This window comes from Echinops telfairi, unplaced genomic scaffold (assembly GCF_000313985.2).
Source record: "Echinops telfairi isolate 266 unplaced genomic scaffold, ASM31398v2 ScPeMD7_1;HRSCAF=3_0, whole genome shotgun sequence".
Classification (NCBI taxonomy): domain Eukaryota; kingdom Metazoa; phylum Chordata; class Mammalia; order Afrosoricida; family Tenrecidae; genus Echinops; species Echinops telfairi.
The window spans coordinates 29,847,878-29,872,643 of NW_022103896.1; the positions used below are offsets into that span (position 1 = coordinate 29,847,878).

At 37.8% G+C, this 24,766-nt stretch overlaps 1 protein-coding gene across 1 annotated transcript in view; it reads right to left on the bottom strand.

Moving 5' to 3' along the window:
* PKHD1L1 (PKHD1 like 1) overlaps positions 1-24,766 on the bottom strand; it is a 182,255-nt gene that overhangs the window by 150,631 nt on the left and 6,858 nt on the right. Inside the window, 9 exon segments of the mRNA XM_045287100.1 lie at positions 1,272-1,382; positions 2,662-2,732; positions 6,708-6,750; positions 8,596-8,669; positions 9,187-9,240; positions 11,546-11,639; positions 13,241-13,298; positions 16,304-16,412; positions 19,723-19,867. Of these exon segments, the coding sequence (XP_045143035.1) occupies positions 1,272-1,382; positions 2,662-2,732; positions 6,708-6,750; positions 8,596-8,669; positions 9,187-9,240; positions 11,546-11,639; positions 13,241-13,298; positions 16,304-16,412; positions 19,723-19,867 (759 nt within the window).

Below are 24,766 nucleotides of genomic sequence, written 5' to 3' on the forward strand. Positions count from 1 at the left end.
TCATAAGAACTCCTCAAGAAAGGCAAACAAGATCACCTGCCTTTGAAGATCCCCAAAAGCAGATGCCATAAATCTTCTGAGCTGACCCCCTCTGCCAAGCAGATCCCTCGTTTTGATTGAACTACTTTTGGAGACACCTTAACAAGTCTAAGACAAATGTATTCCTGAGAGAACTTGTCTGCAGCTGTCTACTGATGACAGAGACATGTCTAAGCATGCTTCCTCACAATAAACCCATGTACACATATGATATAGGTGTAAGGAGATGTCCCAGAATACTACCTTAAATTCCCCCATAGCTAGCCAACCCACTGAAAGTGTAAGCATTTGATATTGTGCTCCACAGAGGATGGGTGTGTCCCTACACTGTGGTGTGGGACTTGTAAGTGGCAAATCACCCCTCTAGGTGGCAGCCCCCATGTTGCCACACAATTCCTTTGGTGCTGACCTCAGAGCTCACACCCCAGTCACAGTAGACTACATGACCTCTGTTTTGTTTCATTTTTAAATGCAAAAATTCTGCTCTAAAATTGACCTGTAAATGTTAGCAATATTGCAGCAGGATAAGTATCAACTCTCAGACTCTGTGAAAAAGACTTCGTTTTATTTTTTTATTTTTTTAAAATTTAATTTATTTTTATTTTTTTGTGGAATTTTTAAAATCAATTTATTGGGGCTCATACAATTCATCACAATACATAGATCAATTGTGTAAAGCACATCTGTACATTTGTTGCCCTCATTATTCCCAAAATTCGCTTTCCTCTTGGGTTCCCGGAATCAGCTCATTTTCCTTTTTTCCCCTCCCCCTCCCTTCCTCCTCCCCTCTCCCCCATGCACCCTTGATAGTTTATAAATTATTATTGTATCTTATATTACACTGCCCGGTGTCTCCCTTCACCCACCCCTCTGCTGCCCGTCCTCCAGAAAGGAGGTTATCTGTAGCTCCCTGTGATCAATTCCCCCTTTCTACACCCCCCTTCCCTCCTGGTATCGCCACTGTCACCCCTGGTCCTGAGAGGTTCATCTGTCCTAGATTCCCTGCGTTTCCAGTTCCCATCTGTACCGCTGTGCATCATCTGGTCTAACCAGGTCTGCAAGGCAGAATTGGGGTCCTGGTAGTTGGGGGGAAAGACTTCATTTTAAATGTAAAATACAGAAAAAAATTGGAACATAAAGAAATGGTTATTACTCTCTCTATTAATTGCTAAACCAAATCCAGGGGTGTTCTTCTATAAAATCATATATTAAGAATGAAAATTTACAAATACCTCCAACCAGAACTTGGACCGGGAAGTCAGTTTGATCAAAGAACCGGCCTGTGACTGTTAACAAGGTGCCACCTTGAAGGCTTCCTTGGGCAGGTGAGATGGCCGTGACCTCTGTGGGAAAGCACACGAAGTGAAATGTCACAGATATTACTCACAAATTCAAATGCTTTTTTCTGTTTTTAATTTAGAATGCCCTGGACCTGAGAATGGAAGCTGTAGATAGGTATTAGGTTACTACATGAAATAGGTGTTCCATTATTTTTGTCTCTAATGCAATCATTCTCAGAGGACAATAAATATAACTTTCCCTAAGACCTGTAACTCCTGAGGATCAGGACTTGTGGTGTTTGGTATGAATGGATAACGGTATTGGGACGGTTGAGGGCTGTAAGACATGCATGGCCAACCCGTAGAAGTTCTGCTCCCAAAGAACAGTCTCTTCTCTCATCTGCTGCTGAAGAATGAATTTTTCTTGTATTTACAGACAGACATTTTTTCCTAGTCCTTTCTTTCTAGCACATGCATATACATCTCATAGTAATATTAATGGATCTTCATGCCCTCACTGCCTGTGAGGCAATACGGACTCACAGTGACCCTAGAGGACAGAGTAGAAAAGACCGAGTTTCCAAGACTGTAAATCTTTATGGAAGTTGAAAAGCTCAGCTTTCTCCCTTGGGAAAGCTGGTGGGTTCGAACCACTGATCTTTCAGTTAGCAGCCCAACACATAACCTACGACACCACCAGGCCTCCTACGATGAGACTCAACAGCTGTACACAAATGTTGAGGTTCTATGTATTCAGAGATATCTGTGCATATATCTAGCTCTACATGAGTTCTCTCTCACCTTTAATTAATTTCTAGAAATTGTGTATGACTAATATTTAGACACCTGCTAGTTTGCATTTAAACATTATTGCAATCTAAACGTGCCCTGAGCTGAAAGGAGGTATATTCCTGGAGCATCTGTGTCTGCTTCTGACCCTCCTGGGCGCAGATTGACCCGAGGACTCTTTAAAGAGAAGCACACACGCCATAATCTGCAGGGGATGGTTTCCGCTCACACTGAAAGCACACCCTCAGGCCTCCAGTCTAAGAGCACAGGGCTTGTGGTCTAAATAAAGGGGAGATTTCTTCTCCTCTCTTCACCCACAAAGTTGAGACATGCAAGTTTCCTTGCTACCTCTTTTGGTGTGTGGAATTTATTTCTCCATCAACTTACACTAGGAATATCGTTTTCAGGACCCTCTCTTAATTCTGGGGTTTCCTAATCATACTCTTTTCAATCATTGTTGTCTTAAATTTAATGAAAGGAAGAAGATACTGCCCTCTCTTTGTTTCTTTCACACACACACACACACACACAGACCTGGACCAGCGACACCTACCTGCATATGTTTGAAACATGGAAATTTTATTGAGAGAAGAAACAAAATATGTTGATTTTTGTGGGGAACTCCTATTGATAAAAAAAGAAAAGTTAAAATTCCTGCTTAAAAATGATCTTTAAATTTCAAGGAGAAAAATTTTTTTTCACATTTTTCTTTTTAAAATAGTTTTATTGGCATATATCTCACATATCATACAACGTAATCATATTAAGAAAGTTGTGAAATCACCACCACAATCAATTTCATAATATTTTCTTCTTTCTCCTACCATTGTAGTTAGCTCCCCATTCCTCCACCACCACCTCCCCTGCCATGACCCCAGGTAACTAACTATCCATCCAGTTACTGTCTCTAAATTTACCTTTCCTGGATTTCCTATGCAGAATTGATGGAGTTTCTCCACAATCTTTTTGAAGCCCCTTATACATGTAAGATGATCAATGACAGGCTCTTGGCAGCACGGAGAAGGGAACTTTTGAGAAGATACAAAGCTGTATCTGAGTTGGAGGCTAGAACTGAGCTACCACTAAACCTGGTGCAGTTGAACCAAATTCCAGCTCCCAGCAACGCTGTTGGGCGGCATCTGGCTGCCCTGTAGGGTTCCCAAGGCTGAAGATCTTTGCAGGAGAAAAGCACCTTGCCACATCCATCCCCTGGATTGGCTGATGAACTTGAACCATTGACCTTTCTGTTTGCAGGCAAGTGCTGTAAGCACTGTGCTACCAGGGCTCTGTTGGCTGGCATCACATGTAGATACCTTTATCCGAATTCACTGAACTGTACACATGAAACATGGGCATTTTATTCTGGGTCAATGATAACATCAATAAAACTCATTTTTAAAGATTATACTGACATTTAAACAAAACAGAAAAGGGGATAAAGCTAGGCTCTACTACTGACCATCCTGTTCTCCTCTCGGGCAGAACCAACTGGTGAAACATCACCACACTCATTGGACACTTACGCGGGATTCTGCAACGAGTTTGGTTTTTGAAAAATCTGCTACACCATTTAACCAACAAGGTAGGGGATGCTCCGAGAGATCACCTCTCTTATTCAAGATAAAGCAGTTTGAGGACAAGATGCTGCCTTCAAACCTAAGAAATACACAGTACTCCTCCCTTGTCCACTAATTTCTATGACAGTCCACATGTATGAGAGTAAATAAGCTAGCAATCCACCAAATTGTAAGCATCCTTAATAAGCATCAAATGTGTTCATTGGTCCGTTGTTTTGGTTTTAAAGATTCACATTTGCACTTCCATTACCTGGAGGGTAAGAAGGGAAGGATCTGACCCTAGGAAATGTCCCATTACCCTCTCTCATTAAGAGTCATGACTGGAAGACATTCATCGTAATTATAATACACTGAGCCAAAATCCAAAAGAATACAAATCTTGTAGTTGAACCCAGCAGGTAAAGTCTCTGCAAATCTCACACAGGCATTAAAATGTGCATTTGTAAAACTAAAGAGGCCCCAGAAATATTTAATGCCAAATTAGTTGTTTAAGAAATACATACTGGATCCTATATTTTTATGGGCAGCCTTTGGGTCTGTTTCTCAGAGATGTGAAAGCTCTGTAGCTCCAATGTGTTGCCTCAGGTTAGATTACATCTGAAAAATTAACCCTGCTTTTTAAGTCAGTGGAAAAACTGCCTCCTGAAGTGAAATGGAATTTGAGTGTAATTTATTTAGGATGACACGGAGGTGATTTTCTCTAATTTATTGATAATGACGGGGCACCTCTCAATTAAGGCGTCTCATCGGAACCTTATCAGTTTGGAACAGCTGTTGTTTGTACTGAGGGTAATAGAGGAGAGAGGGTTGGATATTAACAGAAATAAAATATCGGTATCACAACGACCTTTAATTGGTTCACCTGATAGAAATATTCCTAAAACTTGTAAAATATAGTTTATCATTTATAAGAGTTAACATTTTAACAATATCATCTAATCTTAAAACTAGATTTTTCAAAGTTGTGAATATTAGATTTCTAACAATTATCTTAAATTCCTAAAAATGTTCGGCATAGAAACAAATTCTGAGAGATTAATACAAAAGGATAGCTTGTGGTCTGTGTTTGGTAAAAAGAAGTGTAAATCAAGGTTGCTGGTTCAACAATCAGATGGGGTGTTTTTGTCTAGTATTATTTACAAACTTACTAGAATTTTTAAAGTTTAGGCTGTCACGCATGTTAATAGACCATATTGATATACATGTATAATTATCAAATATATTCAAGCTTGATCAGTCAAAGCTTCTATTTTGGGATAATTCCTTTTCTGAGAAGGAGATGATGGATTAATACCTTTCACACAGACTCAGAATAAGACTTCATTTTCCTCACTTCAGAAGAGTGGTGTTAAATACCTCGGAGAGCCACCTGGAGTTCAGGAAGTTATTTCAAACAAAATGATTATTGCATCTAACATAGTTTTCAAATATTTTCAATAAATCCATAATATTCTACCTAGCTATGCTATACATGTGTATGTCATATCTTTGAAGTCATGGGACCCTGTTATGTGGCCCCGTGTAAATTAAAAACGTGAATTCTAGCATTATTCGCATTTCATCCACTCCAACTTGCCCTTGGATTGTAATCTGCATGGTTTGGGCTCAGTCTATATTGATGTATATTGATAGAGTATCCAATACCTGCATCGCTTGGCTATAAGCCGATTGTTATAAGGGTCTAAAATGGAATGCTCTCCAAACACAGTGGTGACAGGTTGATCTCCGTGACACTCACACAAGGAGCGACTACATCTAACCCTGAGAAGTCTGTGAACACAGGAATAACATCTACTTTGGTTGTTTTTTAAGCTTCTACTAATCATTGAGTATTGATTCAGAGAGTACTCAAAACAGGGACCAAGAGACCTATCCTACTTGCTGGTTTAGCAGAGCTGTATCAGTGTTGGACCCAAAGTAATATAATACTTTGATTTCTGTCAACTAGCTCCACATTGTTCAATCACAGGCATGATGGCATTTGGGGCAGGACAATTAATGTAGGTTTGGCAAATCCATAGCCCTTACGACAGGCCATTAGCATACCTAGTGCCTGGACCTGGACCGGCCAACAAGGCCCCAGGCATTTGCAGATGCTCTTAGGCAACCCTGGGTGAAGAAGCTCCAGCAGTGAGGAATATCGCTGACAACTGACATCCCCCATCTCTCCTCCGGAGAGCACTGGGACGGAATACGGAAGTCCTCGAGCTGGAGTTTACAGGCTCACATCTCAGCCACGCTTGCTACACGCGGGATAACCCTGGAGAAATTAGTCAGTGTTCCTAAGTATTGATTGCTCCACATGGGAATGGATGATAGTACTCCATTTATAAGATCTTTGGAAGATTTAAACAGGAAGATGTATGTGAAGTGTTAAGTACACCACTAAATGTTAATCATTGTTTTCATTATCTAAAGTAGGCGGCTTTCAACAAATACTGAAATTCTTATATTTGGATACTTCTGTAAATATGTGATGAACATTTTTGCTAAAATGAGGATATAGGGAGAATGGAAACAAGTTGTAGTTTTATTAAACATAATAAATATCTGTTATTAATATGAGTGCTCAGATGGCAAACTGAGAGTTACAGCTATCATCTTGCACAGTGTTCTATTCCTTGATTTGAAAACCATTAAGTTAATTTCATTAACTATGAAATTTTATCTACTCTTACCTGCAATTGTTTTAAACTAAAATTCAATTACTTTAATGATAAAACTATAATCAAATCAGAAGAACTACACTACACAAAACAGCACTTGGCAATAAAAAAATCAAAACTTTTGATTTTGTTGTTATTGTTTTAGTTAATGTTAGATTGCCCAATAATTCCAAGGTCATATTTGCTGCACAAATTATGAATGGAGTTACAACATATTAATAGTTAATTGAGGGGATTAAAGTCATTAGATTCTTAATCTCAGGGTCTGTAGCACTATGTAAATATATATGAATGCATATTATTTTATTCCATTCATTAAATCGGTTATGAAAGGTACTTCTTATACAATGGCCTACCTTCCATAATCGCTATCCAAGATGAAGCTGACATTGTGATGACCTGGAATTAATTAAAATACACACAATTAAATATGCTATCACAGGTGAATAATAACTATATATCAGAAACCTGATTGCAAAGCAGAGAAAAGAAGCATAGATTTATAACTATAACTATACCACCACCTATTAACTTAAAAGAGATGAAAACTGGGCTACCTTAAAGAAGTGCCAACAATTTAAAAACTAATACGATACACTTTTTAAAATACAGAGAACTTGTTTTAGGTTATAGATAGGAAAACCAGGCAGATACCACAACCATAATGTCAAGACATGTCATTCATTCATTCAGCAGCTAGTTCACTGAAACAGACATGCAACGAGGTGCTGACAAATGCAAGCTGAACACACTGTTAAGCCCTTACACAGAGTTAGTGACAGAGTTAGTCAGTAGCTATGACATGAGCTTATCCCTCGAGAAAGCTATCAAGAAGTAGAGGAAGCTTTAAAATGTGCCATTGATCTGAAATTTTCAGGATAAGAAGCTAACAAAAGCCCAGAAGCAGAGATATGTGATGGTTCAAGAACTGAAAGATCTGTGTTCTTGACGTAGCATCTGGGGTCTTAAACGCTTGAAGAGAAACAAGCAACCATCTAGCTGAGAAGCAACAAAGCCCACATGGAAGAAGCACACCAGCCTGTGTGATCCTGAGGTGTCGATGGGATCAGGTATCAGGCATCAAAGACCCAGAACAAAAGGTCATATCAATGGGAATGAGGGGGAGTGCAGAGTGGAGACCCAAACCATCTGTAGGCAACTGGACATCCCCTTACAGAAGGGTCACAAGGAAGAGATAATCCAGTCAGGGTGCAGTATAGCATCAATGAAACATACACCTTTCCTCTAGTTCTTTAATGCTCCTCCCACCACTATCATGACCCCAAATCTACCTTACAAATCCGGCTAGACCAGAGCATGTACACTGGTACAGATAAGAGCTGGAAACACAGGGAACCCAGGAGAGATAAACCCCTCAGGACCAATATGAGAGTAGCGATCCCAGGAGGGGAAGGGAAAGGTGAGGGGAAATAGGGGAACTGATCACAATGATCTACATATAACTCCCTCCCAGGAGGACCAACAACAGAAAAGTGGGTGAAGGGAGACATCGGTCTGTGTAAGACATGAAAAAGTAATAATAATTTATAAATTATCAAGGGTTCGTGAGGAAGGGAGGGAGGGTGGGGGAGGGAAGGGGAAAAATAAGGAGTTGATACCAAGGGCTCAAGTAGAAAGAAATGTTTTGAAAATGATGCTGGCAACAAATGTGCTTGACACAATGGATGGATGGATGGATGGATGGATGGATGGATTGTGATAAGAGCTGTATGAGCCCCCAATAAAATGAATTGGGAAAAAAAAGAACAAACCATAACCCCAAACAAAAGCCACTGCCACCCAGGTGATTCTGACTCATTTATAGCCATCCCTCTTTCCCAGAGCAGAGAGCCTCAACTTTCTCCCTTGGCACAGCTGTTGGAGTGGGCATCTCCCAATGAACAGTTTGATGCAAGCCCAACAGAACCACCAGGGCTCCCTGTGCAGAGCCAGTGGGGAGGTGGGCATACAGTCATATTCAGCCTACAGGTAAAACAAGCATGCTCTCCTTATTTTCTGCAGAGTGGAAAAAGGACAAAACCAGAATAAGCTTACCTTAAATATAAACCTTAGGGAAAAACTTAGTCACACATGTTCTCCTGAAACTGCAGAGATGCCAAGGAAAGGGAGAAATCAAAAAAGGAAAGGAAAAGGCAGAGAGGTAGAGGAGAGCTGAGGAGATACAGAACAGGGGATGGAGTTAGGTACCTATGGGAATGATGAAGAATGGTGATCAGTACTTACCAATATAAGTCCCAGTTGTTTTACAAATCATCGAGCCCAAATCTCCACTCAGATGGTCTAGTTTTAGACCATACCTAATAACATACATGTTCATATCAATGTTTATATTGACACTAAAGTTTTAAAATATTAACTCCCCTTAAAAACATTTTATTTATTTAAAACTGTGTCTCTGGACAGAAACCATGATTAAAACAACATTTTAACTTAAAAGAAAAATATTGCCCAGCCTTGGTTAAAGATATTTAAGTACATGTCCCTTAACAGCTACATATTTTTAACATGATTTGGTTATTCCCACTGATGTTGATTTTGATGTATTTAAAATATTACCAAGTGAAATAATTATTTGATAAAGATGTTTCTTAAAACATCTTTTCTTATAATAACATAATAGTGCATATCAAACTTACTACACTGGAAAAAGGTATTTGACACCTAACTATATAAAAGATTATTAATTCACCACACATATTTTGATTTATAAATTATAATGAATTTAGCCATGAAATACTGTTAGAAATTACTATTAAAATAAGTATATTTATATGTGACATTTATTTTTCGATAGAAAATTATTTTAATTATTACCTGTTATCAGATTGTGGTATGAGAAGCTCACAGGGCATTCCTCCAACATAAACTCTGTATGAATATTTTTGTGAGAAAATATCAAGTTATATCCAATAAATTATCTCAGACCAAACTTAGCCAAACACATTAGCCACCTTATTTCTTTCTCTGCATCAATTACTATTATTCACTCCACAAACACCTATCGTGTGGTAGTCCCTTCTACAGGTATTGGGGTTCACCAGTGAACATGAGAAGGATTCCTGACCTTGGAGACCACCCCCCCCCCACTGGGGGAGATGGACAGTACACATAATCATCATAGTATATTTCGGTATCTGAAACATAATAAATATTATATTCTACTCTCTAGCATTCTCCCACTGCCATGGAGTCGTTTCTAACTCATAGCGACCCTATAGGACACGATAGACTGCCCTGCGGGGTTCTTCTGAGTTTGTCTGAAAGAGTTTCCCTGAGTGGAAAGCCCTGTCTTTCTCCCATGAAGCAGCGGATGGTTCCTACTGCTGACTTCGCAGTAGCAGTCCAACCTGTCACCACAAGGCCACTTGGGGTCCAAATAACCATCACGGGAAAGTCGAAAGAAGAAGCCGCTAATGGAGGCCATGAAGGGAAGGTTGGAGGAAGGTGTAGCAGTCTACTTCCGTGAAGATTTACGGTCTTGGAAACCCCATGGGCAGATCTACTCAGTCCCATTGGGTCGAGGTGAGTTATAATTGACTCAGTGGAAATAGGATGGGATGAGATTGTATTCTCTCCTAGAAGACTAGACCTGTTACTCATTGGTAGGCCTACCATACTGAATCTGAATGGTGGATTTGCCAAATTCACAGACCGGGAAAAGCAGAAACAGGCTGAACACTCGGGTCTTCGGTCTTTCCATCTAAGACAAGGTCCGCTGCGCTCTCCTCTCTCCTGTGGTGATAAAATGCAGCCCCGAAGCAATGTGGTTATACGTTGAGTGTGAGCCTCAAGGTCGGCAGTTTGAAACCACCAGCTGCTCCGCGGGAGAAAAGTTCGTCTCAGGAAACTTACAGGGGCGGTTCTACCCTGTCCTGCAGGGTTTCTGTGAGTCAGCATGCCCTTGATGGCAGTCAGTTTAGAGTTTGGTTTGAGTATCCTTGTCAACGTGGCAGGAAGGGGATGCAAGTAACTTAAAGACCTCCCATTTAAAGAACGAAAACAAGAATGTATTTATAGATGATAGAGAACTGTTTTCAGAGTAAAGTCCTGTCATCTCTGACCTGCGAGGCGCCTTTTGATTGCAGGATTCTGTGATTTCATTAAGTAATTCCAAGTAATTCCCCACTTAAAAGAAGATAGTGCCCGGGGGTAGCAGTGAGTCATGCACGGGGCAGCTAACAGTAATGCAGGTTAAGCCTTAAGTTCGAAACCACCAGCCCCTCCTAGGGAGAAAGACAAAGCTTTCTACTCCCTCCCGGCAAGAGTCTCAGAAACCCATAGGGACAATTCTGCCTTGTCCTATAGCAGCGATTCTCAACCTGTGGGTCGCGACCCTTTTGGGGGTCAAATGACATTTTCACAGGGGTCGCCTAAGACCACCGGGAAACACATATTTCCAATGATCATAGGAGCCGAGACACCGCTCCTCTATCCGTGTGAAGACTGTTACCCATGCTACACCATGCTTCAAAACATTTCATTTATTTGTCATTAGAAATAAATATTTCACAATAAATAATTACATATTGTTTTTGTGATGAATCACTATGCTTTCATTATGTTCAATTTGTAACAATAAAAATACATCCTGCATATCAGATATTTACATTACTATTCATAACAGCAACAAAATTACAGTGATGAAGTAGCAAGGAAAATAATTTTATGGTTGGGGGTCACCACCACATGAGAAACTGAAAGGGTTGTGGCATCAGGAAGGTGAGGTGAGTGCAGTGAATGTGAAGGACGTGTGTTTGGGTTTTTAAAAATACACAAATAAATGTTAGCTACAGTGAAAACAAAATAAAGCAATCATTTTGGGAGTGGGATTTCTACTCCTGCAAAGAATTTCGGAAACCCACAGGGCAGTTCTACCCTCTTCTGTAAGGACACTATGAGTCGGAATCTACTCGATGGCAGTGGTTGGGTTTGGTTTTTGGTTCTATTAATAAAATCCATTACAGAAAGAGAAGGAATTAAAACACACCAGAAAATAAAAGTATATTGACAACTAATCCCACGAGTTATCCAACTATCTAGTTTTCTACCCATAATATGGCTAAAAATATTGGTTAGTCCCATCACATTGTGGTTGTTTCTAATATCACAGAATCCATTATTTTTGGAATATCATATCCGGTTTTAGAGTTACAAAATAGCATAAAAGAGTTACCTCAAAATCCTAACATTTTTCCCGTTAGAACTTAGTGCAGTATTACTTCCATAGACATCAGTGAAGATTCTCCCCTGGATTGTTATTAATGTACCTAAACACAGAGGGCAAAATTCTGTAAGACTATCTCCCGCTAAATTTAATGTTCAAACCCAAGAAGTGTTCCTAATAAAATAAGTATCCAGACACTGCAATTTACAATGGTTACTTAGCATTTTTCTTAAATTTCTAGCAGCTATAATAAAACATGAGTATATCTATAAGAATATATAGATTAATAAGAAGTTTCATGAAAGATTAGATATGCAATATTCAACAATTGTAACAGGGTCAATGAGTGATTTACTTGAAAATAATAAATGCAACAAAGTAAATTCTAGATGAAATAAAAAACTAAAATTAAAAAATAAAACCATAGAAGTGCTAGAAAAAAGATGACTACATAATCTTAGGATAGTATAATTAAGGTTGATATAATAAAAATTAAGACCTATAGCTTTGATCATTAAAATTAGGAGTTACTTAATTATAGAAAATCATAAATTATTTTTTAAACATACTGTATAGTAAATGTGAAAGAAAATTGCCACATATATGGCATAGAAATGACTAATTTCATTAACACATAAAGAGATCTTGTAACTTAAAATGTTAAAAGATGACCAGCTTTAAATTAGGCAAAGGAGATGACCAGATAAGTAAAAGAGGAAGAAATGCAAATAGTTAATAAATGCATAATATACTTCATAACATAAACCACAGAAATAGAATTTTTTAAATGCCTTAACATATTCTCATATAAATATAATTGGGAAAAAAGTAATACCCAGAGTTGTCAAGGCATTCTTGAATAGTACTGTTAAGTTCATAAACTCATATGATTATAGTTATTATTATGCAATACTGGGATGATAGTCAAATGTTCAATAAAAGAAAAGTTAACGACAATACAGTAGATTTATAAGGAGCCATTGAAAATAATTTTGAAATATTGATTATTTTACAAAATCAACCACTTAAAGAATATCTTAAAAGAAAAATATTCATCATATAATTTTAAGTGGAAAAAGAACACAGTAACACTAAAGAACATGCATGTTATATGTGTGTCCATATATATTCTAATTCTGTAAGATGATATATATTTTCATGTAGCACATAAATTCACAGATTAGAACAAGACAACATATCAAAATTTTGATCTATGTGTAAGGTAAAATTATTAATAATTTGCTCTGCTTTGAGTATTATTTTATAAGCAAAATTATTGAGTAGTTATTGAGTATGATTTTATAAGCACAAAAAAAAGTTTAAGTCCCATGGACTTAAGGAATTTAGAAAGAAAAAAAAATAGGTGTATAAAATGTTTTTCATGAGAAACCAAGAAACATGCACTGGCTGGAGAGTGGTCAACTACATGCCCCCACAGCTCCCATGTGCCTGTTTGCCGTGGTTACTCCTTTCCCAACCCCCCTCTACTAGCTGCTGTGCTAAAGTTTGCCCTTCCCCAAATTTCAATTTTTACTACAGATCTAAAACTTTCAATTTTATACTGAGTCTAAATCAGTACTGCAGTACCTGATTATAAAACATAGATTATTTATAAATGCTCATATATTATAATTTGCATCTTCATAATCATGTGAAATATATTCCTAATTTAAAATATACGAATTCAATTATCATATAACAGACCTGGAGTCCCAGATAATGGCGTAATGCTCCTTATTGTTGGAGTTCTGAAACTTTTTGCCTGAAAAGTAATAATGTCAAAAATAAATCTATTTCATGTATTTTTCCTTACTTTCATGAAATATCTTTACTTTGTGCATAATCTTTATATCAACAGTACTTGTGACATGATTGTCAAAATAGTCTCTTTTACATATAGTTGGTATAGTTTAGAATATCATTTTGACTATTCAAGATCCTTCTCTTACCGCCCAAAGTACATTTTTTGTTTCAATTACTGTGAATTCAAAAACAATTTTAGCATGGCAGTTTGAAAATTCTGCCATCCTTTTGGCTACAAGTGTAAGCAAAACCACACTAATCATGCTCTCTAGTAAAGACTTTTAGGAATTTAGAGGAATAACATTCAGAAATCCTACTCATGAAGGAAAACAAAACATATTTTAGAAAATAGAAGCAAAACATGAGAAAAGCACAGTAAAGTAAGCTTTAAATACCAACGTGATGCCTTTCTATAGAAGCTCAGGTATAACTCTTTCTTTCTTTCTTTTTCAAGTATAATTCTTTTTTTTTTAAACATTTTATTAGGGGCTCATACATCGCAATCCATACACACATCAATCATGTAAAGCGCATTTGTACATCATTCTCAAAACATTTTCTCTCCACTTAAACCCCCGACATTAGGTCCTCATTTTTCCCCTCCTTCCCCTCCCTCATGAGCCCTTGATAGTTTATAAATTGTTGTTTTGTCATATCTTGCCCTGTCCGACATCTCCCTTCACCCTGTTGTCCATCCCCCAGGGAGGAGGTCACATATAGTTTCTTGTAATCGGTTCCCTCTTTCCTACCCATTCTCCCTCTACCCTCCCTGTTTCGCCACTCACACCACTGGTCCTGTAAGGCTCATCCGCCCTGGATTCTCAAGTATAATTCTTAAGAATCGTGAAAACAAACATGAACTGTCAAAAATGAAATTCTATGAAGTTTATCAGTGTGCCTAATGCCTGGGTAGGCAGGTGGGGGTGGGGGTCTGGGGACCCTACTTCTCAGAGCCTGTGATCAGTTAGGTTACCTGGCAAATGGAGATTAATTTTGAAGATGGAAATAAGCCTGGTGATCAGCTAATCTTCAATAGGGAGCTAAGCCGTATTATCCTAGTCGGCCCCATGTAATCATAAGGGCCCTTAAAAGTGTGAGTGGTGGCCAGAAGACAAGGAGGAACCAGAGAAGATTTGATGACACAAATCAAGTCCAAACAATAAAAAAGGATTTAGGACAACTAACTTTTGAGTGACTTCTGTGCTACATATATCTCATTATGGTAGAAATTATTGAAAAAGAGAAAATAAATTTGTTTCCACTTAAAATTCAAGAGTGAGCCAATAAAAATGCAAAAGAAAGACCTGATCTAAGAGCAGGAATACAGAAAGAGAAAAAACAGACTAGATAAGAGAATCATCTGGAAATATAAATGCTTAATTTATTTATAAAATGAATGCAAAAGAAGGAGAGCCAAAGCAGCAATGATAAAATAGATTTTATCACATGGAAGACAATTGAAATGGTGTATAATTATTTTTAGTTATATGCCAATATACTTTTAGGTACTTGCTATAAGTAGTATTTCATGATGAATTGGTAAAAACAGGACTCAGACATGCTAGCATCAATCATCTCACATGCATGTGACAGCTGGACAACGAAGAAGGAATTCCAGAGAAGACCAGATGCACTTAAACTATGGTGTTGACAAGAATATTGCAAGCATCCCGGCCAGCTGGCCCGGCCGAACAAGCAAATCTGTCTGGGAGAAAGTCTCGCCCGGGCGCTCGTGAGAGAAGATGGTGAGACTTGGTCCATCTCACATACATTGGACATGTCATCAGGAGAGACTAGTCCTTAGAAAAGGACATCATTCTTGGTCAAGTAGAGGGTCAGCAGAAAAGAGGAAGATACTCAATGAAATAGATTGACAAAATGGCTGCATCAAAAATAACTAAAATGGCTAAAAAAATAACAATTGTAAAGATGGCACAGGACGGGGATGTTTCATTCTTTGTACCAAGTGTTGCTATCAGTCAGAGCAAACTCAAGGGCATGTGACCACAACTAGAAGAGATAAAGTCCTAAAAATTAAAGAAAAATCCAATTTTTTGAGGAAAAAAATGCACAAGGTCAATTACAGTAGAACCCCAGTACTGGACCACGTCAGTACTCAACATAACCAGATTTCGACTCAAAATGTCGAGAAAATTTTGCATGGGACCTCACACAAAACAGAATCCGACCTGATGCACGTGATTTTTGTAAACAAAAGTAGTTTGTGTTCCAGTCCGTACGCATTGTTTAAACCTTTTGCAGCTGCGTTCCAAGCGTTTTGCTATCCTTCCCTTAGTTTTTGTGTCCTGTTGTACTGGTTTTAGATCAACAACATGGGTCTTAAGAAAGAGCTTTTTGAAAAGAATCATCATGATAAGGAACTGGTGAACCGTGTTATTGATATTGTTGTTGATAATTTAGTAAACCTTTTTAGAAAACAGTTAAGAAAACTCCAACAGCAAACCACATTAGACAGATTAAAAAAAAAAATTGTTATAGAAAGCCAGCCAGGTCCTCGTGACAAAAGGCAAAAAAGTGGAAAACCTTCTGCAAAGCAGCTACCGGGGTGATTTGAGGGAAGGGGATTCTCCTTCCAAACAATGACTCCCTCCACCCCTCCTCTCCACATCCGTTTCCACAGATCTAGATCCTCATCAGTCTCAAGGTATGGGCCACACTGTAGTTGTTAAACACGTTTTAATGTTGTGTTTCTTATTTAAATGATATTATTTAACTCTGAACTTACTTTGAAATGTCTGTGTCATGTTTTATATAAAAAGGCAAGGTTAGGGTAAAAACTTGGTGGTTGAGAATGGATTAACCCATTTTTGGTTATTTCTTATGGGAAAAATTGATTTGAAACTCGATTGCATCGCATTTCGATGCTCCTTCTAGAACGGATTAGCATTAGCATAGGTCCGGGGTTTACTGTATATATACATTAAAGAACTGATGCGTACGTACATTGAAGGTACAGGCCCAGCTGCTGATGTGACCTCTGCAGGTATTATTTTCTGTAATGGGAATCCCATCCACGCTGACTTTAACAGTATAGGAATCTTCTGGCATTGCTCTGGAAGGTACACAAAGAGAACATATGAGAAACATAATATCTCTTTTATTAAAGGTGCGATATGAATGTAGAAAAACAAGACCTATCAACACAATCGCTAGGCCCTCAGCAGTTAACCAAAAAGTTGGAGGTTCAAACCCACTAGCCACACCATCAGAGAAAAGACATAGCAACCGGATTCCATAAAGATCACAACCTTGGGAGCCCTATGGAGCAGTTCTCCTCTGCCTGTCGTTTTGCTATCGGTTGGAATCAACTTAATTACACAAAAACCAGCATGAGTGAAAAATGCTGCCCTAGATTACGTGGATTAAGACATATATGAAGTCATTCCATCGTTCAATCATATCCAGCAGAATTGTACATTGGCTACCACCATCAGTTTCCAAATATTCTTTTTCTATTTGGCGCCCTTGAGGTCATCACCCTTCCCTCACCCCCACCTCTGTGCCCCCTTCCCACCAAAATCCTGATTCCAGTTGCTGACTCTTTCGCTTCATCAGGCCTGGTTTTCATGCACCACATGGAAGACCATATACCTCAACTTCAAGGGGCTGACGCCCAACGACAAAACACTTCTGTGGTGCCCCCTGATCTGTACAATCAAAAACCAAACCAAACAATACAACTCCAAAATACTTAGAGTTAAAAAAACTAGACCAGGTCCAACATGCATCGTAGGGGAAATCTGCTGCCAAGTTTTATCTGTTTGAGTCAGGCTTAGGCCTTTGACCTTCTGTACTCAACTCTCCAAAAGCACATGGCATTTTTAAAAGTGTACTAAATTCTGTTTGATCTATGGTTAGAGTCCCTTATATACTATACTATACAAAGTTAAAGCTCTACACCTGAACTTTGGATTGTAAAACTGTTATCGTGAACCTCAGGCTTATTGTGATTATGTGCATAGCTACTTATTAGAAAGCATACTTCCAACACCAAATGCAATAGTAACATGCCACCTAATTCAATCCAGTTAATTTACACTTTGTGTATTTAAGACATTAGCTTATCAAGTATCCCAAAAGGAGGCTTTTGTTGCTGAAAAAAACAAGCCAGTGAGCCTAACATAGAGGAAATCCTCTGGAACATGTGCTCTCTATTTCTAAGGGCACTATCAAAAGTTACAATGAAAAACTATTTAGATTTTTAAAAAATCTTTTAACTTGCTAATAACATCCATCCATTTGGGCTGCTAGTAAAGAACTTGAAATGAACAATACAAAATGACCACCTTTAATCTTAATGACCATGTCAAAGTATTACACAAAATTAATTAAACTAGTGAAGAAAGTATGATTTTGGTGTTTTCAGACACATCATCACAACTTAATAGTGGCTATTTACCTTCCAAAAGAGCTTGGTGATGATAAAAACAATAGATCTAATAAAGTGGGACAGGATATAAAATGTGCTTCTATCTTGAGATAGAAGGGAATAACACCATAATGAAATAAAAGTCTAAAATATTTCAAACATCATGAATTTTTTTAAAAAAAGGATCATCAGGAAAACATTACTCACGAATCCAACCAAAAGCAAACTCACGGCCATCGAATCAATTGTGACTCACAGAGATCCTGCAGAAGGGAGTGGAACTGTGTCTGGGAGTTTTCAAGACTGGATTTTGAGACTGTAAATCTTTATGGGAGCAGAAATCAGCTCCTTACTCATAATAGCTATCATCATACTTAGGTATATACTGTTATGATGATACAATAAAAATGATGGTATCCAATGATTTTTGCTCAACAACTGGCAACTTCAGACTACCATATATTTCCCATTTTCATACTCTATTTGCTTCTTTATGACATGTCTTGGTCCAGCAGGCACAGTTCTGCTTTAGTGAATGACCACAATGGAAAGTTTTGTCCTATATTTCCAATCCTCATTGTTTGTGTAAATAATACTCAGTCACTTAAGGTTATAATCTGTACAATCCATTTATGTTAGTCTAAAACTCTGTCCTAGTTAAGTATACTTTCCTTTTCTCAATAGTATTTTACCATTGGCTAATAACACTATCAGTAGAATCACCTTATGCTCTGTGGAGATTTACTATAATATTCCCAATAAAAAGATAATGATGTCTCTTATATGGACCAGGGACATACATACCATGGATATATGAATGGAATTTGAGTTCACACTTAATTGTAAGGCCTAATCAAAAAAGAATTAGTTTCCCTCCCCCCACCCCCCCTTGCTTGAGATGGACTTGTATGTCACTGAAGACTCCAAGTCCAAAATTAGTTCTCATGACATGGCCCTACTCAATATGTACACTCACGAAGAGATCTTTGAAGATCTGGGTGCTACAGCAAAGTGTCATGAAGAAACCAACTGGTTCTCAGCTGCCAGAAAGACTACCATCTGGGGTCTTATGGACATTTGTTTTAAAACAAGCAGCCATCTAAGTGAGGTGTCAGCTAAGTCCACATAGAAGGAGCACACCAGCCTGTGTGATAAGAGGATTGTAAATAATAATATCCAAGATCAGGGAAGCGATTGGATTCGAGCTTAAATCTGAAGACCTGGTTTGTGGAAGGCTATGGATGACAGTGAAAGTCCAAAATCCATTTGCAGATCCCCACATGGATTAAGCCTCCATTGAACTCCCTCACACCATTAGCAAGGGATGTGAACAGTCGTGCTCTCAGATAGACTGCATTGGAAAGTGGATTAATGCCAATGTAGTTAAGTTGAAATGATCACATTTTCATTTGTTTTTAATTTGTTCATTTTTATTCTGTATTTTTTTAAATTGAGGTTTCTCTGTATTTTATTTTACTATCATTGTTGGGGTTTTTTGTATGACTTTCTTTTATATGAAATCCAGGACAGGTAATGTGCAAAGCCAGTAAATAGGTTAATAGATCCTTGGGGATATGACAAAGAGCTCTGGTTATGTAGTGGTTATGTGCGGGGCTGCTAACCACAAGGTCAGCAGTTTGAAACCACCAGCTGCTCTTGCAAGAGAAAAATAGGACTTTCTCCTCCCTTAAAGTGTTACAGAAACTTTCAGAAGCAGTTCTACCCAATAGACATATAGGTATATAAGTATATAGACATATAGGTATGTCACTATGAATCAGCATTGACTCAATGGCAGTGAGTTTGGTTTTTGGAGGGTTATGGAAGTAGAAGTTGGGAGGAAATGAGTTAATAGTAACAGATACAAAATAATAACAATAACAACAATAATAAAGGGTATAAGAATGAAGAAAACATTCTAAAATTTATGGTGGTGATGACTGCACAACTCTTAAATATATTTCAACTATTAAAAAAAGATTTGAAAACATACCTGGTGTAACATGTAATATGAGTTGAATGACTTGCATCTTTTTCTACATCACAAGGGACTGATTGGAAAGAAGAAACTAACTGCACAGTGTTTCCCAGCTCGGCATTATCGACTCCGTAATTAAATTGGTTTGCTTGGGCAAAACCTGGAAAAACAAGAAAACTTTATTATTCGTGAATTCTTATCATCAGAAATGCAACAGTGGTCATTCAGTATTGAATCATTCAGTAAATACAGATGCATAGCACTGAAGCTAGGAGCCCTGGTGGCACAAGGTTAAGCTTTATGTTGCCAACTGAAAGGTTTATAGGCAGTTCAAACTCACCAGCTGCTCTGAGGGAGAAAAGACCGAATGATCTGCTTCCATAAAGATTTCTCACTACCATGAAGTCATTCTAAATCTTAGTGACCTTGATGTATGGATTGTTATAAGAGTTGCAAGAGCCCCCAATAAAATGACCTTAAATAAATAAATCTTAGTGACCCTATAAGACAGGGAAAAACTGCCTTTGTGGTTTACTGAGATTGTAACTAAAAGCCTCATCTTTCCTCGTCTTGAAACCTGGTGGTTTCAAGCGGTAGGAAACCCTATGGGACAGTTCTATTCTGTCCTACGGGGTCACTAAGAGTCAGAATGGACTCCGTGGCACCTGAGAACAACGGTACTGCAGTAAGTGGCCAGTCGGCTTCACATGGCTTCCTCTAGTTATAATCATCTTTGGAAAGCCTCACAACTTCTTAGAGCTCACAGCTCTGTCTACTGGGCGCCACCAGTGGAAAATGAGTGCAGCATTTATGACTGCAATCAGAGATGATGCCAAGATGTGAGCGGGCCACAGATGCAGAAGACATCTGATACAGACAGTCATGGGAGCTTTCCAGAGGCAGCAAAGCATGAGAACGTCTATAGGAAGCACATTTCAGATACGAGGGGCAGGATGTACCAAGGCCCTGTGGCGAGAACATATTTCCGGATTCAAACAATAGCACATGTTGTTGGAGATGCATGAGCGGGGAGAAGTGGTGGAAAGAGAGACTGGAAAGGGAGCAGTTTTTATATAGTTTTATGAACGGGGCACCCTTAGAGACTTTGCAACAAAGCCTATGGCATTTTGTGACTTGCATTTCGAAGATCTAGTTCCTGCTATTCTGAGAATAAATCGGGAGGTGAGTAGAAAGGGCGTGTCAGTGAGTGATAGGACCAAGCGCTGTTTGACCCGGCTTCAGAGAGAGGTCAGAGGTTGATAAGGAAGAACAAACACTGGCAGCTCTGCTTTAGGGGTCTGACTGCAAAGACAAGGGAAATGAGCTGGGAGCTGGAGAGAGGTGTGGCGCGTGGGGACAGTTGATGATTTTACTTCCTCTTTTTCATGTGGAAGAAAGACCAGTGTGTTTGCATGCGGACAGATGTGAATCAATAGGAAGAAAGAAATGGATGACCTAAAACAGAAGAGATGATTATTTAAATTTTATTCTAAATACATAAAAGTCCAAGATGAGATTTAGAAGTCATTAAATGTAGACAAGCAATTTTTATTTTTTAAATTATATCTGTAGTATTTTATATTGTAGAAACAATATTAAGTCTTGAAGTAAGCCTAGTAAGTAGTTTACAAATTAGATTCGTTGAATAATTTTCTGTTTATTAAACTTTACAATGAAATGTTCTAATAAAATAGTGAAAAAGTTCTTTAATACTGTTATGGTATGCAGAGTTGATTTTATGTATCTATGGTGTTGTTTATATAACTGCATTTTTTTAGACAAAATAGAGCATTTTCAAGAAAAAATAAATTACCTGGGTTACTTCAAAGTGTGAAAATTCTAAATTTTGAGTTTTTAGAATATGATTTCTTAAATATAATTTTTCTCTAAAATATCACAGGTGTTTAATATTAAAGCATTACTGCAGCCAAATTGCTGACTAAGAATATTTTTGGATTCATAATGAAAAGTCTATACGAAAGAGGTCCATCCATGTCATTAATGTAAAAAGGTATGGTATTTATTTCACTTTCATTACATAATTACCTATAGATCATATGTACCACAACAAAATAAGAAACTTCCATTATTAAACAGGGAAATAATTATAAACCCAGAGATATAGATTCAATTCTTTAAATCCTATGCATTTACATTATTAGTGAGGAAAAAATAAAGTTTGGGATTGCCCTTAAATTATCAGTACTTTTCAAGTATACTCAACCAAACCATCACCAGGACAAGAAGTACTAGCCTGAAGTAATCTTCAACAGTTTAATAGCTAAACTTGGGTTGCCAAGGTATCTGTGGTTTAACCGCGTTTAACTTTTTCAACCTACAGAATATGTTCAGTGCATCCCACAAAGGTCCCTTATGCCACATGAATACTGTTGGTTGTAGAACTGAAGGCATATAGACAATATGTCTGTGCTCATACAGCAGCTAGGGCACAGTTGCATGTTGAGTGGCAATGACCTTTAAGGGGAAAGGCAGAGGCTTTGAATCCTGACCTCCTGGGTTAGAATCCTCCAGCAGTTGTTAGAATCCTTGCTATAAACCTCAGGCAAGATATAATCTCTCTCAGCCTCACTCTTCTCTGAAAAATGATCATAATAAAACCTGCTGAATTAGTGCTATGAAGAGAATGTATGTGCAGTGCTTACTATGTTGCCTGGCTCAGATATTGAGAGTTCAACAGTTATCTGCTTTTATTATTAGTCATAACATTCCTGAGATTTGGGCAAGTATTAGTATCTCATTTTTATAGATAATGAAAATGATTCAGAATAACTGTCTTTTTAAATACCAAAGAACCAGTAAGTGGGGGCCTGGGATTCAAACCCAGGTGATAGAGGATAAAGCTACTAACTCATTACCCATCGAAATTCCTTCCAGACTTTATAGTCTTACCTCCCTATCTGACCTTTTGCATGTAGACACAGTAGTAAAAAAATCAACAAAGGAAACAGTTTTAATAAACTATTTTCTTCCTCTAGGAGCCCTTATGGCGCAGTGGTTATGCATTGGGCTGCTAACCACAAGGTAGACAGTTTGAAACCACCAGCCAATCCGTGGGGGAAAGACAGGGCTTTCTACTCCCATGAAGAGTTACAGTCTCTGAGACTCACAGGAAGTTCTCCCCTGTCTCACAGGGTCACTAAGAGTTGGCAGAGACTCAATTTGTGGTGAGTTCGGTTTTTGTTGTTCTTCCTCTATGTTTCAATCTCAACCAGGACTCGGGATCAATTTAATTGTTTGGTTATTGTTAGGTACTCTCAAGTTAGTTCTGACTTAGGGTGAACCTATGCACCAGGACAAAAACATCAATATATTGTGAATGCAGAAACAAGAGTTACTGCTACAGCAAAATGGCAAGAGCACACATGGAAACATAGAAAAGCAAGCTACTTGTCAACTCCCCTTTTCCTTTTGCCAACTGCTGCTTATCTTTGGTGTTCACATTGAGTTTGGAACAAACATCGAGGTGCTGGCGAGAAACTAAAGGATGGAAAGTTTTACTTGTGGGGTGGCTCAGGATGTGATGGATGCTGGTTTTTCCTCTTAGTAGCTACCTGTAGCATCAATGATGAAGTCACATGGGTCTGCTCTTTAGGATTCTGAAGACAGTTAAAACAATACTCAACAACACAAACAAAATGTAATGCTGTTTTTGGTTCCGGCATTGTTAGAATGCTGAAGGCATTATAGATTATAGATCTACTTAGCTATACCTATGGGATACCTCCTTGTATATCTTCTAAGTTTTATATTAGAAAATGTCCTAGGAGTAAAATATATGAGAAAAAATAAGCCAAATCAACAGGATTCATAAATAGTTTCAATGTAAATTTTGCTTCAAAAAATAAACTCAATAAAAAAGAATTTAAAAAATTCAGCAAGTACAGACATTATTCTAATTTTTAAACTAAATCTAAGTGGCTAGAAAGTATACAAAGGAATAAAAGGTATACAAAGGAATTAAGTGCAAAAGGTATCTTTATTTTAAAAATAACTGTTAGCAAGTAATTGGGTATAAAGAAGATACGATGGCTGTACTCCAGAGCAAAATGATTAGACGAAGTGCTGGGTGTACCCTGGACACAGAACCAGCTGAAACTTCAGATGGAAATTCCTGACATGTTGATGTAATTTATTTTTTCTATTTCAGAAAAAAATGGAGACAAGCATTGCCAGGCACGCAAACCCAAGTCTCCAGAAAGAAGCAATCCAAACATAACACCTGTGCTGCTACCATGGAAAATGTCAGTGTTGGTAGAGACCATGGTTGTCCTGTACAATGTGTGGTATTGCAGTTCCTCCCATTAGGAAGCAAGACTGAGACTGTATAAATCTCCCCAAAAGCTGTGATGTTCACAACGTTGGGAAGGAGAAATGCAGTGTAATGTAAGAAAACTCAAAACGATTGTGAAATGAAAGCAAACCTATACTAGAATTCATAAAGGTAATTACACAAATAAGATATCTTGAATATATGGAGCTTTATATATATACACATGCATACATACATACCAATATAGTGGAAATCTTAGATACACCATCTTTTTTCAATCCTTAGAATATACCTAAGAGCTAGGACCAAAGTCTTTGTGCTTTCTTGTAATGCTGACATTAAATTGATGGTATAATTCAATAATTCAATTGAACAGAGATTCACTGAATTTTCACATATACCAGGCACTATGACAGGGAAATAGCTAGAAGAGCCGAAATATATTGGCAATCCTCCCATTAAATAAATACCAAGGGAAACAATTGAGAAATCCAAGGTATAAAGATTATGTAACCAAACACCCCAGAACTTACTTTCAAAATGATAGTGCTGCTCTTCAAAGCAGTCCTATTAGGATGAGATGTAATTATTTCTATGATCTTGTCATTGCTCAAAACACTCTGTTTGGGCATCATAAACCTTTGGCTTTTAAATGACAGTCTTTTTTTTTTTTAATGTTTTATTTTATTTTATTTTATTTTTTTAACATTTTATTAGGGGCTCATACAACTGTTATCCCAATCCATACACACATCAATTGTGTAAAGC